The sequence below is a fragment of the Prionailurus viverrinus genome, chromosome B2 (assembly GCF_022837055.1).
Source record: "Prionailurus viverrinus isolate Anna chromosome B2, UM_Priviv_1.0, whole genome shotgun sequence".
Lineage (NCBI taxonomy): Eukaryota > Metazoa > Chordata > Mammalia > Carnivora > Felidae > Prionailurus > Prionailurus viverrinus.
This window is the reverse complement of record NC_062565.1, coordinates 7,285,847-7,305,303: the sequence shown is the minus strand read 5'-3', so window position 1 is coordinate 7,305,303 and position 19,457 is coordinate 7,285,847. Positions and strand designations below refer to the sequence as shown.

At 42.5% G+C, this 19,457-nt stretch overlaps 1 protein-coding gene across 6 annotated transcripts in view; it reads left to right on the top strand.

Annotated features, from left to right (window-relative positions):
* The window catches only part of LOC125165885 (uncharacterized), an 821,026-nt gene that overhangs the window by 538,626 nt on the left and 262,943 nt on the right, over positions 1-19,457 (top strand). For 5 of the 6 annotated variants that reach the window (XM_047859334.1, XM_047859337.1, XM_047859338.1 and 2 more), the window contains one exon: positions 3,984-4,147. In XM_047859334.1, the coding sequence (XP_047715290.1) occupies positions 4,038-4,147 (110 nt within the window). In that variant the 5' untranslated portion in view covers positions 3,984-4,037. Of the gene's footprint in view, positions 1-3,983; positions 4,148-10,167; positions 10,396-19,457 lie in introns of those variants that run through there. The other variant, XR_007152254.1, reaches the window with a different exon arrangement.

Here is a 19,457-nt window from a genome sequence, read left to right as displayed (position 1 = left end):
TGGGGTCTAAGCTCTTGGAGTTTCTGTCTCCTCATCTCTACCCCATCTCTATCCCGGTCACATTCTAACTCTGGTTGGTGATGACACTGTGGACTGAAGATGCACAGAATTTTCATGGAGGGAAAGATACAGAAATGAGAGCACTACGTCAATTAATATATTTTCTTAAAAGTGAGAGTCAAAGTCAGTTTGGGTTCTGTTTGACGTGTGCCGAAAGCAGTCTTTTGTCAGCACGCGGTGCTCGGGTTCTTTACAGCCCTCAAAGGAATTTTTTGTACGTTATGGTAGTCCATTTGTATCTTTTCTAATGCCTGACCTTTAGCACCTGTCAGAGGGTCCCAGCAGACATTTGGCTACCACCCCGAGTGGGGGCGGGGCTTCCTGGTTGTTATACGTGTGGTTCAGAAACCGTGTTTTCCGCTCATTTTTCTACTTCCTTCAAAGATAGGTTTCCTTTAGATGTGGGTATTTCCCTTCGATGCATACACTTGTTTGAAGATGGTAAAGGACGACAATGCCATAATTCTTCTACTTTGTGAAGGTGTCTGGAAAACTCTGTGTTCCAGTGTCAAGCTTCCTAGATGAAGGCAAGGTGGTTAGAAGATGTCTAGGCAGTCCTGGGACCAGGAGTAGAAAACAGATGTAAAAAGTGAGAAATGATTTGTGATCAGCTCAGTTTCTAGAGCCCCGAAATCAAACCCCACGGCACATGAAACAGATTATGTTTTCTTTCTGGTTAAAAAATTTTTCTTAATGTCTGTTTATTTTTGAGAGAGAGGGACAGATCGTGAGTGGGGGAGAGACAGAGAGGGAGACACAGAACCCGAAGCAGGTTCCAGAATCTGAGCTGTCGGCATCGGGCCTGACACGGCGCTTGAACTCATGAACCATGAAATCGTGACCTGAGCCAAAGTCGGATGCTCGACTGACTGAGCCACCCAGGCTTCCCGAAACAGATTATGTTTTCAAGTGTCGTCTTAAACCCACTCAGGGTTGAGTTAAAAGTCCTCATGAGGGTGGAAGGTCCCCTAACAGAAGAAATGAGAGGGCAAAACTTTATTTTTAGAGCCCTGCTTTAAAAAAAAACAAAAAACAAAAACGTATGAGTGGAAGTGTAAGTCTACCTCGGGTCCTTGAACTTGCCCCCCGACTCAGATCAGGTTCCAGGTGACCACTTAGTGCTCTTGTTGCCACCTCCATCTGACAACCTGAGGGAGAAGGTAAAGAGTGGGAAGAGTTTGGCTGAAACTAGGAGGATGAAGAAAATGGTAATTTCTGCCGTTTATACACTTTTTTGTCCACCTCACCAAAAGGATTGTGGCTAGTTGCAAATGGAAGGAAAGATTCACGCTAATTCTTACGAATTGTCAGTGTTAGTCGTACAAAAAAAAATATGACAATTTTATATAGCTCATCCAAATAAAATTACTACATTTTTGCTAGCATTTCTCCGGGTACTCTGACTTGGGGTTACGGATGGTTTACAAAGCCAGATGTGATCTGTCATCCAATTGGTGATTTTCTTTTCTTTTGCATATACTTTGCTCGAATATACAAGTATTTTCTGCTTGGATCCTTCCCTGTTAGCATGTTTTTTCCCCTAAAATTATAGTCACTGCTTTAAATCTCATAGTAGAAAGCCTGAAACGAGTGCCCAGCAGGAGGTGATGGGAGGTGGTCCAGTGTTGTCAGATCACACATCCCGGGACCTGCATGGCAGACCGGCCTTGACTGGGGGGCGGGTACTGAGATCCAGAATTGGGCTTCTACCTTCGCAGACTTAACACGTTAATGTCAGAGATGAATGTGAAAAGATGCAAAGCTACCTACATGGACATGACATGGCACGACGCGTTCTTCGGGTTGATTGAGCCTCTTTCAGAATTGTGAGGTTTGCTCAGGTAGGCACACCCCGCCCCCCTCCTCGATGTGGGTGGGTCAGAATGATTCAAGGAATCCTCTTACAGTTTGGGCCAGACCAGTTGCCTTAGTCAAGGAAAATGAAAAGGCTCTAAGACGTCACGGATGTAGTACAATCAGGGGTCCCCTGATGGTAGCGGTAGGGGTGTCGGTGGTGAGTGTGCGTCTGTGCACGTGCGAGTGTGATTCACGGTGGGAGGTTTGTGCAGGGGGAGACAGATGCTGCCTTGGCTTCTTTCCTGGTTTTCAGAGCACGCTTTTTGTAGTTTTATAAGGTTGGGTGCCTTTCTGGTCTGTCCGTGAGGGCACTGAGAGCCTCTGGGCACATGCGCCCACCTCTTTAACTTGTTATTCCTTGTGTGATATCAAGTGGAAGTGCGAGGCACCACAAGCTGCTCTGAGCAGAGCCCACTTCCCTTCACCCCCCAGAGAACATGGTGCAGTTACACCGACATCAATCAAGGAAAACCCACAGGCTGAAGTCACACCGTTGAAGCAGGTGCGTGAGTGAGCTTTCACCAACAGGCGCGCGTGATTGAGGTGTACCTTGGTGTCTTGCCCACAGATGTCAGTTACGATGACTGGGTGGGGCCATGCCCACTCCTCACAGAACTGAGATCAGCCTGTGCTATTTGTGGAACAGAACGAGTGGCTCATTGCGGCTAATTGACTGAAAGCAAGGGGAAGAATGCAAGGGCTGGTGTGTGTGTGTGCGCGCGCGTGTGTGCGTGTGTATACACATGCATCAATATATATCAAACGTAGAGGGACGTAGACATACACATAGATGCATAGTCACACATATCTGCAGACATACATACATGCCCGTTTAAGGTGAAACTCCAGTGGGTCATGAACGAAAGAGTATGATCGACTTAAGTCTCTGATGGTAAGGTGTGAAGGTGCTGGTAAAAAACAAACGTAAAACACAGACCTCATTCTCATTGGACCCTTTGGATATATATTGAGCTTTGGGAAATTTCTCCAAGCGTTTTGAATGATCTCCAAAAAAGAAATGGAAACATTTCACAGTAGGACTTTGATCTATAAGGCACCTCTGAAATAGTTAACTAGCTCCTCTAAATCTACTTGTGCAAGTTACTGGTTATGAGTATCCGTGTCAAGCTGAGGTTTCAAAATATTATGTGTATTTTTAAAATTTAAATAGGAGCGCAATCTCCCTTTAAGCAGTATAAACTAGAAGACCCACTCTTTATCAAATATGGCTAAGGTTGGGAATAAATAGAAGTCCACTTTTACTATAGGTATGGGGGGGAATACATCCTATGGAGGAGGGAATTTTATACACTATTGAGAGACTATTGTGCGATATATAAAATCGAAAGCCACGAAATGTGCTTAATCATAGTCCTGGCAATATAGTTTCTAGGTGAATTTATCTTAAGACTATTACTGAACGTATGTAAAAAGGTTTACTCTAAGAATTCCTTAACATGGTCTTATTTTTGTTTTAATGTAATTATGTATTTATTTTGAGAGAGCGAGCAGGGGAGGGGCAGAGAGAGGGAGGGAGGAAGAGAGAAACCCAAGCAGGTTCCTGATGCAGGTCTTGTACTCATGAACCATGAGATCGTGACCTGAACTGAAGAGTTGGACACTTAGCCAACTGAGCCACCCAGGCGCCCTGGTCGCCATCTTATTTTTGATGTCAATTTTGTAATTGTCTGAATAGTGTTAAGGTGGTCATAAAAATTATAGTAGAAATGCACAATAAAATACTGAACGAATCATTAAAACAATATCGTAGGGTTTTCTATGGTCTTCTTAAGAAATACCTTGTGGCGTGCATACCTGAATGTGTAGGTTTAGAAATAGTTTGGGAGATTACATATAAACCTTAAAGTTACTGTCTCTAGGTGACTCAAAGGTACTAAAATACTTTTGCCTATCCGTTCTTAATAATATTGTAGTATTTATATGTATTACCTGCATATTGAATACAGCAAAGGGTTATCATGGAAATCTCATTTTAAGAGTCACGTGTATCCAGAGAAACTTGCGAAGACCGGGAAGAAAAAGAGCTTTTTGTTTTCTCCCCCTAGATAGCTGTTGAGCAGAGGATGTCCAGGACTGTTGGTTGATGGATTCAGCCATATATGTGTACCCGGCATCAGACAAGGCTCTGTCATAGTGCTGTGTGCTTCCCGCATGGCAAGTGGCTGAATCAGTTCTTCATACACCGATCCATGTGGCTTCACCACCAGAGGTAATGATACTAATATGAAAATTCTAACAGGGACGTGAAGACACCAAGGTTCAGTAGTGACCTTTTGCTTCACATTCTTACGTATATGTTCTGTCTGCTCTCTGCTGTCTCACATGGTTATGCTTCTCCTGCCACATGGGAAGTTGGTCAAGCAAGCAGGAAAACCCGACCCCATTCATGAAAACTTGAAGGGCCTCTAAAAAGCATATCGGCAAGTGCTTTGAAACCCCTGACCTCTCCTTATCTCATAGAGTTTGGCCTTTGAGACCAAGTTTAATGTTCAGCAGGTGGTAGGACAGGAATTGAAGCAGGAGAGAGGAGTGTGGTGAATTCGGTGTCCATCCATCTGGAATGTGGACTCTGTGGAGGATGTGAAGATAATATCTGAGGGAGGGTCAGGCTTCAGCAGATGTGCAGATACTCCTCTACAGGCTTAAGTGCTTATAAGTCCCCAAGAATCTACCCAAAGGGCAGTCCTCTGACGGCCGCTCTGTCTCGCCACTGTGATCCTGGAAATATAGCCATCGCTATGGCCTCTCAACACATTGGCCTCTCCTACTGGTATGAGACTAGAAAGCTAAAAATTCCAGCCAGAACCACCCAGGGTTCCCAAATGAGAAGATTCTTCATGAGTGCAGCTATAAAAATAGCAAAGATTCTTGAGAAGAAGGATCCATTTTGGATGAGGACCAATTTGCCAAGTTGCTGTGTGTGTGTGTGTGTGTGTGTGTGTGTGTGTGTGTGTGTGTGTGTGTCTGTGCGTGTCTGTGCATGTGTGAGTGTGTGTCTATCTGGGGGAATGATGATCGCTTCTTGAATCTCGTTTGTTTCTTTCCCACTGGTGAAGGGAACAAGTGAAACTTTGGATTTGGTTCTATTTCCACTGTGCAGTAAATCAGGAGAGTCCGCTCCATCTGTTACCCCCGGCTATTTTTCTGTGATATTGTGGGAAAATTCATTGTTTTCCCATCCTCCTCTCTTTATCCTTCTCTCCTGTTAAAACAGAGATGGTGCCATTAATTAATTGCTTCAGGATATTTTATAAAGAAGGGTCTGGGTGGGGAGAGTTTTAGCTATTCCTGAAATCAGTACAGTGATAAAATCAATAATTTGAGGAATTACTTGCCTTACAAAAATCAACAACAACAAAGCAAAACTTGTAAATAGAACAAGTTGAGAAAAACATGTCTTTAGGCAGCCTAATCTAATCACACACAGAAGGCAGCCTGTTTTCTTACTTGTTGGAAAACTTCCACTTTATGCTCTCACAGGGAACAATATATTAAGTCCAGTATTTAGAAATATTTCTTGAATCCTACTGTCTGATTTTGGCAAATCCCAAGGAAAAAAAAAATAAAACAAGAATATGTCTTGGACTGCATGCGCCTTCCTGGGAAGAGACTGGAGTTTTCCCAGAGAGGCTGGCTTCACACTGTGGGAAACGTTGGCTTGGGAGATAACACTGTTAGCGTTTGTATTTCAGAGGGCGTCTCATTTTCTTCAGGTTTTTGGCTCAGCCACAGCTGGTCTTGTATCTCCGGATCTGATGGAAACCAAAGCGTGTACCCATCTTCCCTTCTGCTGATACCTTCATTTCCTCTTGAAGGGTCCCCTGGCTTGTAACCCCTCCTCCCGTTATGGGGGCAGGCTGAGCTCCCTAGCCCTGCAGTAGCCCAACCCGGAGGAGGGATGTGGTGTGCAAGTGAGAGCGGGAGGTGGGGCCTTAGGGGGTGACACATCCAGTGGCTGCTGCTTTCTTTCTCTGATGGAATCATGAAGCATCAACATTTTGGCAAAACCCGAAGCTAATTCTTGTTAAATGTGATCATCCCATGGCATTGACTGAGTAATTGAAACTCGTGGGGAACACAGAGATCTTGAGAATGTGACGTTACGGCTTCTTTACTTAAAAGTATGTGCTAACAGACATGTACGTTATTATGAGGGACGTAAGTGAACTAAATTTCCTTGAAGTTTCTTAGCATGCACCTGGCATAAAATCATTTTAATAGATCTTCTGCAAGGGTGTGTCTGCAGTCCTATTGCACTGGTTGCTTCAATGTGAAATAGACCTATCTGACAAAGACTTTTTCTATTTAGCTTATAACTTGGGGAAGTGATTTACCCTCTAAATTTTCATCTCTAATTTTTTTAGACTTGTTTATTTTGTGTGTGAGAGAGAGACAGCAGGAGAGGGGCAGAGAGAGAGAGGGACAGAGAATCCCAAGCAGTCTCCAACCCATCACCGAAGAGCCCCGTGTGGGACTTGAACTCATAAAACGTGAGATCCTGACCTGAGCCAAAATCAAGAGTAGGTTACTTAACCAACTGAGCCACCCAGGCACTCCCAAATCTTCAACTCTAAAAGGGAGGTGAAGGGGAGCCTGAGTGGCTCAGTCTGTTGAGTGTCCAACTTCGGTTCAGGTCATGATCTCATGTCTCATGAGTTCGAGCCCCGCATCGCGCTCTGTGCTGACAGCTCAGAGCCTGGGGCCTGTTTTGCATCTGTGTCTCCCTCTCTCTCTATGGCCCTCCCCTGCCTATGCTCTGTTTCTCCGTCAAAACTAAATAAACATGTAAAAAGAATTAAATAAAGGTAGATGAAGAGCATTAACCTCAGAAGTTTTTTAAAATAATTTTTTTTTCTTTTACAGTTTTTTTTTAGACAGTGTGAGCTGGGGAGGGGCAGAGAGAGAGGGAGAAAGAGAATCCCAAGCAGGCTCCTGCTGTCAGCACAGAGCCCGACGCAGGGCTCCATCTAATGAACTGTGAGATCATGAGCTGAGCCAAGATCCAGAGTCGGACATTCAACCGATTGAGCCACCCAGGTGCTCACAGACAAAACGAATTTTAGGATAGTTTTAGATTAACCGAGACATCGCAAAGACAGGAAGAATGTATTCATATACTCTTGTTCCAGGTTTCCTTATTGTTACTTTACCTTTGTTCGTGGTAGGTTTGTCAAAACTAAGGAACCAGTATTGGTATTTCATAATTAACTGAACTCTAGGGTTTATTTTGAATTGCATTGAATTTCCTGATGCCCTTTTTCTGCTCAGGACCCCCTCCTGGACACCTTCCATGTAGTCCTGTCTCCCCAGACTCCTGTGATCTGAGACGGTTTCTCCGACTTTTTTAGATGACTTGACAGTTCTGAGGCACACGAGGTAGCATTTTGTACACTGTACTTCCTTTGTGCTTCGTCTCACGATCCGACTGGGCTGTAAGTTTTAGAAGGTAGGTTGCCGAGACGGACAACCATCTTCAACGCTTCCAGTCAAGGGTGTAGACCTTGCACATGGCTTATCATGGTTGACCTTGAGCCTGATGATAATGTGTGAGGTCATGTGGTGGTAGGTTTCTCCAGTGCACGGGGACTCTCTTCTCACCCTTTCCAAACTTTGTCTTTGGAAGGAAGTCACAAGGCACAGCTCCTGGGATCGTTTTAAGGTGTAAATGGAATGATAAAGCCCCAAGCCCAGCACCTGGTGCTTGCAAAGCACTCTGGAAAGTCCGCTGTTGCTGTAGAAGCTTCTTGCTTGTAGTTACACGGTTCTCAGGCACTTACTGATGTGGATCAAAAAAAGAAAAAAAAAACGAAAATAAAAAATAAGAGTGCTCACAAGTCTGTCAAGTGAGAGGACTCTATTCAAAGGCCCTTTAGGAAGGAAGCATGTGCATTCACTCCAGATTTCCCCCTGAAGGACTGTTGATCTTGGAATTACCGGTACCTGGTCCTATTACAAGGGATGGTGTCAGTCATCAGGGATGAACATAAAGGTGGGGCTGAGGGGGGGGCGGCGGGGCTGGCTAGTCTTGGGAGTCTTTGGTGGTGGAAAAAGAAAGTAATTTAGGAGCTGGGCCTACATTACAGGAAGATTGTGTGTGTGTGTGTGTGTGTGTGTGTGTGTGTGTGTGTGTGTGTGTGTGTGTGTGTAGATTTGATGGCTTTCATGTAGAATTCAGAGTTCTTCTTAGAATAAACTGTCCTCAGCACTTCTCTTTAAAATAAAGACCTCATTCTGCGACCTGCAATGCTTCAAAGCCCATGCGGTTGTTGCTAGAGTACTTTGCTGAGCCTGGATAATAGAGTTCGGAGTCCCGTGTAACCATGTCTGTTGGAATAAATAGGAACAGCTGGTCTCTTGTACAGATACCGTTTGGCATGAATTTTTTATTTAAGTCTCTCCATGTATCTAGTAAACAGTAAGCAGTATTCTAACGTTACTAAAAGCATTCAAGTCTCCTTCCAATAAATTTCCTTCACTCCTCCCCATTTCAAAGTTCAGGGTGTAGGGCAGGGTTAATGTAGCAGAGAAGGAATGCTAGGAAAGTATTTCAGAGCTAGAGAAAATAAGGTTCCTCTTCTTATGTATTCCTTCCCATTTGACCTTCAGCTTCTCTCTTAGATAATACAGTTTTTGGACTGTTTCTTGGGAAAGCCAGATTTGTGCAGACATTCTTTTGCTGTTCTGTATGTCTTAAGAGAGGAGAGACTGACTCGCATTAAAATGGCATACTCTTTCCCTAGTGCTTAACAGGGAGAAGGTTTGATTCTGCGTTAAAGGTAGTTGAGTGATGACCTATTCTCTCGGTCTTCTTTAAATGACTAGCAAGGACATTGTTTCCATAAATTCTTGTGAATTTGTCTTAACAAGCTTACTGGAAACTGAACACCCCTTTCCTGCCTCATAAGGAACCTAGCAAGTACTTGAGGAACACATTTCCTGTTATCTCTTGTTATCAACAGCCAAAATAATTGTTTTACTTAACTTGCCATGTTACTTTTGGGCTTCAAAGGAGTAAGGACTATTGTAATACCTTGTCCAGTCTTCCTCTTTTGTCAAACAGACTCGGAGCTCCCTGTCCTGGGGCTGGAAATATAAGTAAGAATAAGATGGGATCGATGTACCTTAAGAACCCAGTGATCGCCTTTATAGGCCCTAAGAGATGTTTTCTTCTTTTAAGGCATTGTCAGACTCTTGTGGTCATTGAGGATGCACCGTAATGTATCGATTGCCCTCCTTGGGACTCTTAGTATAGATGTGCTTTCTTGTCCCCTTTCCGGTTAGGTGTGACCATGTGACTGGCTTTGGCTCTTGAAATGTGAACACAGGTCACACACGCTGCTTCTCCAATGAAGCTTTAAGAGTCACCATGGGATTTAGTCCGTCCCCTTGCACCTATCACAGCGGAAACACACGTTGTTGACATAGAGCCTTCACAGTCTGGTCTCTGAGGGGCCCTGATGGAAAGATAGCCCAACCTAGGTTGGCCGTGGAGTGCGAGCCAGAGTTAAGCTTTGGTCTTATGACAAGTCGCAAGGATTTGGGAATAGTATCTTGCTGCAGCATTATCGCCCTGTCCTGACTAATGCCCGCAGCATCACGGTCTCTTGAGAGGTAAGACGCGAGGGCTGGATATTTGGGCTGTGGAGGCGATATTCACACTGGTGATGGCGTTAGCTGTAGGAAGTCTGTATGCCTGCTGGTAACTGCTGCATAACTGTTGGGTGCCATTCTGTAGAGCGTGACCCACATTTCCTTAGAGTTGTTAGATTTCTTCAGGGAGATTACATCCCTTCTGACTTTGGTACGTACACTTTTTAACACATATCTTTACATAATGGAGGATAATTGTCATGAAGGAAAATTCACACACAGACACATAGACATACACACCCCTTAACTTAATCTCCCAAGAGTCACACGAAAGATTTTAATGCCAGACTGTTGGTTGAGCGCCAGGAAGAATGTCTTGGGTGGACGTAATGCTTAATTTATATTTAGGGAATTTCCACTGTTAAATCTCAGAGCTTGTAAAATTTGAAAAAGAGGAGGAGGAAGCGGAGAAGGGGAAGAAAAGGGCCCAGGGATGTGCTTGACGATATTCCTTTTAATTGAAAGCCACCTGAAAGCCTCCGTCGAATAATAAAGTAATTCCCACGTGGCTTCCGTTCCTCCAATGTTGGAACCTCTGAAATGTAATCTACTTCCAGCTTCTGCTTGTGTCTTTGTCAGGCGGAGAATGCATCCCGTCAGCTAGCTGGTCAGAAATGGAAGCAAAGCCCACTTCTCCTGGGGATCATTTCCACGTTGCACTGTCTACCCGGGCAAGCTGGCTCCTCCTTCGATGGGGAGGAGCTGTTCCTGCCGGGCATTCTTGGCTCTTGGAAAGATGGGGACAGCCACCTGGACCTCTCTGAAGCAGGCACTTGGCTCAACTTGATTTTGTTCTTCCGTCCGTTATAGTTCTGCTTACAATAAACTTTTCCCTCAAAGGAAAAAGCCCATCGTTCATTTGGGTTTTATTGTTTTCCCTGAAAGGCTTTGTAGCTCTCAGAGCTGTTACAAGGGCAAATACTCAGTAAATCCAGAATTGCTTTCCATTCCTTGTACTTTCATTGCTAAAAGTTGCCTTGTTTCCTTATCCTATGCAAGTTGACTTTCCCCCGTGTGTGAATGTGAGTTTGTGATAGACTCCGGGTGTTTGTGCAAAAGCATTTTGAAGAAGTTGGACACTACAGTGCTCGCTGTAATCCTGCTGAAAGACGTTGGAGGGGCCATCCTCTTGCTTACCCCTTCTGCCTCTGAATGTTTTTTCGGTATCCATGCAATAGCAACTTGAGTTTAAATGTTAACTGAAAAAAAATCATCAGCATTCAGTTCACAGTCGTGAGAATTCAAGTCTTACGCGAGAATTCACATGGGGAAAGCCAAAGTGTTTACAATCCTAAAAGTACTATCAATAGACAGTGTAACACGATAACCTCTGAAAAATATGAGGAACCAATTATATAATTGTAATAAAAAAAAGGTGCAAAGAAGAGGCTCTGCTCTGGACATCGGAAAGTTGGCCCACAGCTTGCTTAAAGTCTCTTAGCAAAGTAACTCTAGTTTACATAGCCAATTTTACACCTTTTATTTTGTCTTTTAGGAGATCCCTGTCTTTCCATTTCTTCCCGTAAATTTGGCACAGTGACTTGTTCATATGTAAATATTTTACTTTTAAAAGTGAGGTTTTTAATTGCTATTGTCTTACATAGGATTGAACTAAATGTGTTTTTGCTAAAGGAGTTAATTTTATCTCTAAAAACAAAAAACAACAGCAAAAAATATTACTGAAAACAAAAATCTTTCTCTTTTGGGAGAAACTTAGAGGAAGGTATATTTCAGATTGGACCTGCGTGGCTCAGCTGGCTTAGCATCTGACTTGGGCTCAGGTCATGATCTCACGGTTCGTGGGTTCGAGCCTTGCGTCGGGCTCTGGGCTGACAGCTTGGAGCCTGGAGCCTACTTGGGATCTCTCTCCTCCCCTCCCCCTCCCTTCCTCCCCCCTCCCCCTTCCTTTCCTCCCTCTCCCTTACTCTCCCCCTCCCCCCACCCCACCCTACTTCACCCTACTCCTTACTCATGTTCTCTCTCAAAAATAAACATTAAAAAACATTTGGATCTGAAGTTCATCTTATTTTTCAAATGTGTGGAATTAAATTAGCAAAGCCCTGGAAATCTAAGTGCTAAGCTAAGCACTGGGACCCATTGACTCTGGGTTGTGCATAACCCTTCTGATCTGAATTCGTGCATGCCTGTGTTAATGCCATTAGGATGCCATGAGATAATTTTCTTGTGGCTCCAAAAGAAGCTGTCTAGGAAGTCAGAAGAATGTTGATCCTACTTCGTTGTGATCATGTCACTATTTAATTTCCAAACCTATTTGTCCATAAAAAAAAAAATGAGATACAAGGGGCTAATCTTTCCATTCTTCCTGGAGTTACAAAATGATGACTTCTCACAAAGACAATCAAACTAAAACATATAACGTGGCCTGAATTGTTAGAAGGAAAGCTCTACAAAAGTAGAGGAAGACTATTTAAAGAACAAGAGAGTGTGGAAAGAAATGGGCTTACCAGCTCCTTCAATTACTAAGCAGGACTAACGATTAAGCCAGTATTTTGAGAAGTAACTTTGGGCAGGTCCTTGCCTCAGTTAGTTTCCCCTTACTCTGAAATAAGAAAGTACATGTTGGGATACCAGGGTGGCTCAGTGAGTTGAGCACCTGCCTTTGGCTCAGGTCATGATCTCACGGTTCATGAATTCAAGACCCGCATTGGGCTCTGGGCTGGCAGTGTGGAACGTGCTTGGGTTTCTCTCCCTCTCAACATAAATAAGCTTTTTAAAGAAAAGTACAGAGGCACATCTAAGATGACCTCATGCCAAACTGGGCCTCCATGATGCTCAGAAATCATTTGTGGGATATACTTCTGACATGAAAATGCTCTTGTCTGGCCTGTAAATTAAATGTCATAGTTTGTCTCCTCTACCATGTGTCCTGAAGTGATATTTGATGTGTCTCTAAGAAGTGCCTCCTATAAACTAATGTGCCGCATGTGACTTTTTTCCCCGCTTAATTTTAATTAATTACGAACATAGTGACTTTGAAATGTAAAAACAAAGAAAATCAAAGACGACATGTAAATGTCTCCATGTCCTATAAATCTCAATACAATTTTTTTTTTTAATGCCTGTGTCACTTAAATTACTTGTGGCTTCCTTAGGTCACTTTAGTATATTTAAAAATCTACTTAATGAGCTAACGATACAGGGACTTCAGCCTTTTCTCTGCCTCTCTGTACCCTTCTACTTTTAGTCATGTTCAAAGTGTGCACTTATTTTCACATAGCTTAAAGTTGCTAACAGTTTTGTCCCTTAACTATTAGCAAGTCTCCCTTGTCATGTATTCACGTTGATAATAAACAAAAAACCAATAACCAGTGTTTGTGCTGTGTCTGTGTAGGTAAAGTTCACATAGGGCCAATTAAGATGCTTTGACTACTTTCTTTTCCAATTTCGTGACCCCCGTGCCTCTCTATGAAAGGAGTCAAATACAGAGGGTCAAAGGAGGACTTGTCACTTTTATCAGTTTATTGAAATCCTACAACGTTGAGTTGACTTCCAACTTGGCCTATAAAGTTATACAAGTTACTAATCCTGAATTGTTTGATCTTTGTTTTTTCTTGCTGCAAGAAGAAATACAAACGTTTAAAAGAAGTTGAATTTTTTTCTGGGTTCATTGTTTTCTCTCATTAAGCTTTTGGGATGTCTGTTAATCTTGGTATTATCAAATTTCCTACTGAGGTTTGGGTCTTCTTAATTTCTGAGTGATACTTGGAATAATCTGGAAACTATATCTCCTCTTGGTCCTGAGGCATTTCTTTTATGTTATTCTTAGCTTTCTGTCTTCTTTCTTAATGGAGCTCCTGTCAGTCAGATGTTGGATCCCTGGATTTGACCTTCTGCATGTCTTCTCTTCACAGTTTTCATTGATCTTTATCCTTATGTTGTGGGAGATTCTGACTTTTGGAGCCTTTTCCTTAGTATTTTCTTAGCAGTCAAATTATTAATTTCTAAGGGTTTATTCTCTTATTTTTTGGGCAAGTATTTCGAAATGCATGAAAACAATAGTAGAAAGCACTAGCGTTGTGCCAGGAATCCATCTGTTAGAAAGATCCACATTCTGAAGTCAGAATTCCCTGTGAGTATTGGTAGAGACCGCTAGAAGTACCCTCTGGTTTCATAATCTGACTGCTTAGGAAAAGAATGCCAGTTGCTGATTGGCCTTCTGATTTGACTTTGACCTTCCTAATGAAGAATACCAAACAGCAGCAATATACACAGAGGTGAAAATACACAGGCTCCACTCTCTGGGAGTCGATTGTCCCATTGAAAGAAAAGACCAACGCAGAAACCTTTTAAGAATTGTCAGATTATGCAGTATGGAGTTTTAAGCCATAGAAGTTATTTATATTTTTGTTTTATTGGGGTGGGTTGGGGGGTTGGGGTTTGTTTTTTTCTTGTTTTTTGATTAAGATGAACCATTTTGTACACATAGCTTTTTTCCGTGTTTTGATTTTTTTTATTTATTGAGAGATGTAGAAAGCTAAGCTGTTGGATGAAAAATACTGCTTTTGATGCATACATCCATGTTCCTTTGATAAAGTTTCCATCATATATAAGATCAAATTTACGGAGATTGAACTAGCAATGGGTGTTGTGAATTTTTAAAAAAGCTAATTATGTGTGAAAAGTGATATTTTGTTTTAGCTTTAATTATTTACTATTATGTTACCTTTAAAAAACATTTTAAGTGAACTCCATGCCGCACATGGGGCTTGAACATACAACTCGGATCAAGAGTCATGTGCTTTACTGACTGAGCCAGCCAGATGCCCCCTATTCGGCCTTTTATCACTGATTGACATTTATGTATTAATCACAGTATATGTATGTGCAAAACATATTTTCCTGTTCCTTCTTCTCCCCCTCCCCCTCCCCATCTCATCTTCTCTCTAACCCTCTTTTGCTTCTTTGACCTTACTCTCCTATAGTAGTGACCCAAGAATGCACCCAATCCAGTGATGCCATGAGGACAATGGATTATTTCCTGAAGATGACATTGGAATGTATGTAGCATGCACTATTGATTAGAGACCAGGTGGTCTTGACGTGGGATGGGAGAGCCACGTATGAGCACTTGGATTCTTAACGTGGAATCAACGTGGGGCTTCATTGCATCAGCTTGTCATGGTGCTGCTTCTGCTTTGAAAGCTCCCTACAAGAATATATGAAGGTTGACAACTTCATTCAAAGAGGATAATAATTGTCCCTCCTTACTGTATGTTTCCACCGCTACATTTTTTTTTTTATTTCAAGTTTTGAAATTGGCAGTCGGTATATTTTGGCTCTCGCGCCAGTTAGAATTAGGCATAAGGTGTGTCGTTTCCCATCGATGAAAAGTCTTTCTTGGGTGAACTAATTCTGAAAATATAAATGCATGTTACTTGATATTTAGGGCCCAGCTGTTTGAATAAGGTTTTTTTAGAATGAGAAGCTAGGCTGCAGCTACTGTCTTTGAGCAATTTGTTGAGCAACTGCAGCTGTTTATTGTTAAGTGTTCGTTGCGTATTGTGTTCCTTTATTATTCCTAAGTTTCACATTTAAGAGATAAAAATAGCCTTCTGTATTTAACCCGATAGAATTACCTTCCGCTTGGAGGTAATTAACATTTAAACCCTCTGCTGGTGGTCAAAGCCCAAGGTGAAAGGTATAGTCTTGGATATAATTTTGTTGGTTCTTAAAGCACCATCTGGCAGAAGGTATGTGGTATAGACAGTAAAACATAGACGGTAAGAATTACACAGATTTAATTCAGTTTTTCTTTCTAAATGAAGAAAGTAGCCTTATTCAGGCACAGTGTAAATGGGGAAGAATCTACACATCCTTGGCTTTCTTGGAATAAAGCAGTCAATAAAATACAGGCCCCCCAAACTCTGTGTAATCTGTGTAAACAGGTTCCTATACCGCATGTCAATTAGTGTCACAGTATTTGTAGGATGATGTTGATAAATTGCATGATTGCTTTCTTCCTGATTGATAGTAATAAATGACAATGATTTATCACTGTGCTTTTCACATGGGCTCAAATGATGAGCAACTAGACTCTTCCACAGAAAAATAGACCTCTCTGTTCTCCCAGAAGCCTATGTCTAGATGTTAGCAATGGGAAAGGAAGAAGGGGAAGGAAAATTGTTTAAGGATCATTCTAGAAATATTTCTTATGGTCAGAACTGAATGAAGAGCTCATTTTCATGCCTGACCCTCTCTCTGCTCTGTCAGTAGCACTAGTATCTTTATCGGGTTATTGCTTCTGAGGTCTGCATTTTCATTACCTTGGTTGCCATTTAATTAAAAAAAAAACAAAGAAAGACAAACGTCTAAGGCCAAGAGCAGGGGTGCACCTGAGAATGGGTGTCTCTTTATTAGTTTATATCGCTTTATTAGTGTTATATCGCTTGTGATCAGAGTTATTTTTCCAAGCCAGATTCCCAATTCTTGCTTTGCTAACTTTGTCTCACGTTAACAAAAATTGTTTTGAAATTATTAATTGATGAAAACTCTCGAGGTCCCATTTCCGGAAGTCGGTCACTTTCAAATCCTGTTCTAAATTGTCTTCAGTACAAAGATGCCTCTGGTGCCAAGGAAGACAGAGATGAGGGGAGGGTACAGGTCCCAGCTCTCGAGGCTTTTTGGACAAAGAGGCTTCAGCCAGGTTTTGAAAATCATACGTCAGAGTTCTATAAAATTCTGTTAGATACCGGCTGAACAAAGTCTGAAAACCGTTGGTTCAGGCCATCCTAAGTTCTAAAACGTCCTCCGCTTCCAATCTCTCTGCATGAGCTTGTCTGGTACAGCATGTTCCCGAAAAGCATCTTGACACTAACTGTAGCTGGAGGGAACCATGTTCTTCAGAGCATCGTGCTTTCCCTAACACTATACGTGTGTCTGCTTTTGGGTAGTTGGATTGGGAAGTCTGGTGGATGACTGTATAAGGGTAAATAGGAAGACAGGAAGGAAAGCAGCCAGGTATTTCCATTGGTCTATTCCTTTATGTCCATGCATGTAATTTTAAAATTATCTGATTGCAGTTTTTCTTCCCACTTGCGGCAGGAATCACATCTTGCCCACACTTCACTCTCTTATGTGCACTTAGAATAACAACGAACTCTCTAGTCACTCTTCCGTGTTGTTTGCGCCAGGCACCCTTCTAGCCGCTAAGGACACAGCGGCAAGAACACAGAAGAATAACTGACCTCATGGAGCTTCTTTCTACTTAGCAAAATCCTAGTAAATATGCAGGTATGTTATATAGTGTGTCAGTTAATCATAAGTGCTACGCAGAAATTGAAAACAGAGAAGGGAAGGAGTTAACTATTTTATGTCCAGTGGGCAGAGACCTATGCAGAAGACTTCAAGAAAGTGAGTTGGGTGTGGGGGGTGGATCTCGGTAGACCTGTAGGGTAAGAGCCTCTTAGGTACGGTGAACAGTAGGGACAAAGGCCGGGTGCAAGAGTGCGTTTGGAACAGCAGGAAGAGGAAGGAGCTGATCGTTCCTGTGTTTATTACATCCTATTACTCTGGCTTTTATTCTTTAAGAAAGATGGGACACCATTGGAGAATTCGAGGCAGAGGAAAGATAACTGATTCGAAAGGACCACTCTTAGGTTAGTGTTGACCATAGACATCTGTGTGCGTGTGCGTGCGCACACGCACACAAATGCAGCCATGGACAATGTGTACACGGAAGGCCATGACTGAGCTTTAATAAAACTTCAGTGAAACCGTTAGTGGCTGGATTTGGCCTACCTGCCGTAGTTTGCCAATTGCTGAACTAGACCATTTGCCGAGTGGTTTTGAATTGAGGCTGTGAGAGGGTGTGCATTGTGTTTGCATCACTTATCACCTGTGCCACACCCAGGCCAGGCTGCCATCAGTTGATGGCTCTTATGCATATCCCCTGGCTGCACAATTCACTCGCTATCACCTCAAAGCCATAGATCTAATTTAATACACGTTTATTAAGGATTTAAAAAGACTTTGCTCCTAAAAGTAAAGGTAGCAGTACACACGTTCTCTGCCTCAAGGTTTTCTCTATCACTTTGAGGAGTGGGGGTATCTGGGACAAAGACTCTTGTATAGTAATTCCTTGTGGTAATTGTTCTGAGCCTGCTTGCTCTGAAACCCTTTTCCCCTACTCGCTTCTGATTGGTTCAGCCCAGTGTTCTCCAAATGTAATGCGGACCTCAAATGCAAACCACATTTAAAATTTATAGTAGCCACATAAAAAATGTGAAGAGAAACGAAATTAATATTACATGTTGTATTTAATGTAGTACACCCAAAGTATCATCATTTTAATGTTTAATCACCATAAAGGTTACTGAGATATGTTTCATTGTTCATTTCATACAAAGTCTTGAAATTCTTGTGTATGTTTTACGATTTGGACTACTGAACTGCCAATCACTCCATAGCCACATGTGGTTAATGGGTGCCATATTGGACAGTGTAGGTCCAGTATATAGCTACTGGAGAACGTTCAGAACTCAGCCTTCTCAGCTGACAAACATCCTTCTATAAAAGAACTAACAACACCGCTAACCTAGCAGTGTTAAAGCTGATTTGTGAAAGTTGTTTACTTTTTTCTTGCAAGATTATAGATATGGACTGCTTTAGGAATGCACATTCAAGTCCCTTAAGTTAATTGGCAGTGAATAGCAGCCAACTATGATATAGGAGGACTTAGTATTCAGTGTACTTATCCTAAAACTTACCTTCTCCATTTAAGTTTCTCATATTCTCAGTTCGCTGGTTATAAACAGGAAAACAAAAGTCTGCTTTTTGGCCACATTCCATTCCAAATCCCCAGCTCAACAACGGATTCCAAGGCCATTTGGTGAGACTTTAGAATTGCATGGATTGTACCTTCTCCCTCTTGGAGGGGAATCTTTTTTTTTTTTTTAATTTTTAATATTTATTTTTGAAGGAGAGAGAGAATACAAGCAGGGGAGGGGCAGAGAGAGGGAGAGGGAGACAAGGAATCCGAAGCAGACTCCAGGCTCTGAGCTGTCAGTACAGAGCCTGATGAGGGGCTCAAACCCATGAATCAAGAGATCATGACCTGAGCTGAAGTCAGACGCTTATCCGACTGAGCCACCCAGGCGCCCCTTGGAGGGGAATCTTCTGTGTGCTCAGTCATTAATTTCAATGTGAAACCGAATTCAGAGGTGGAGACTGGTAAAGGCTAAACGTGTCAACACAACTCAGTAATACTCATCCTGTACAATTTAAGTATGTGCACATTTAGTCACCTATGACTGTCATGACACCTGTAACCTGCTTATGCCAAAGTTATCTGGGATTTGCGTAAGTCCAAAGAGTCTTCTATGAGCTACAAACAACACCTACATTTTCGAGATTGGGGAAATAGCGCAAGGGCCATAAATAAAAACCCTCTGAGAAGATTGGCTGAAAATTGTGACCCTGAGAATCTTGTAGCACCATGACAGCTCCTCCTGTGGCTTCGGACAGCAGCAAAAGGAGCACCCTTCATCCCTTTGCCCGAGACTGCTAGTTTGCCTTTATTCCAGTGGCAGGAGCGCCTAGCTGTGTGCACAGGGATCCTCACAGAGAGAATGGGCCATAGAATCTGGTGAAGGAGGTAAAGATAGGAGCTAGGAAAATTTTGAGTTATTTTTTATGTTTTCTTTTAATTTTTTTGAGAGAGAGAGTGCAGGAGCTGTGCTGTCAGCACAGAGCCCAACGCGGGGCTCAAACTCATGAACCACGGGACCATGACCTGAGCCGAAGTCGGACACGTAACTAAGCCACCCAGGCTCCCTCGAGTTATTAGTTTCTGTAAACACCTCTGGTTCTCTAAGGAGGGTAAAACCTGGGTGTCTTTGAGGTGGGCATAT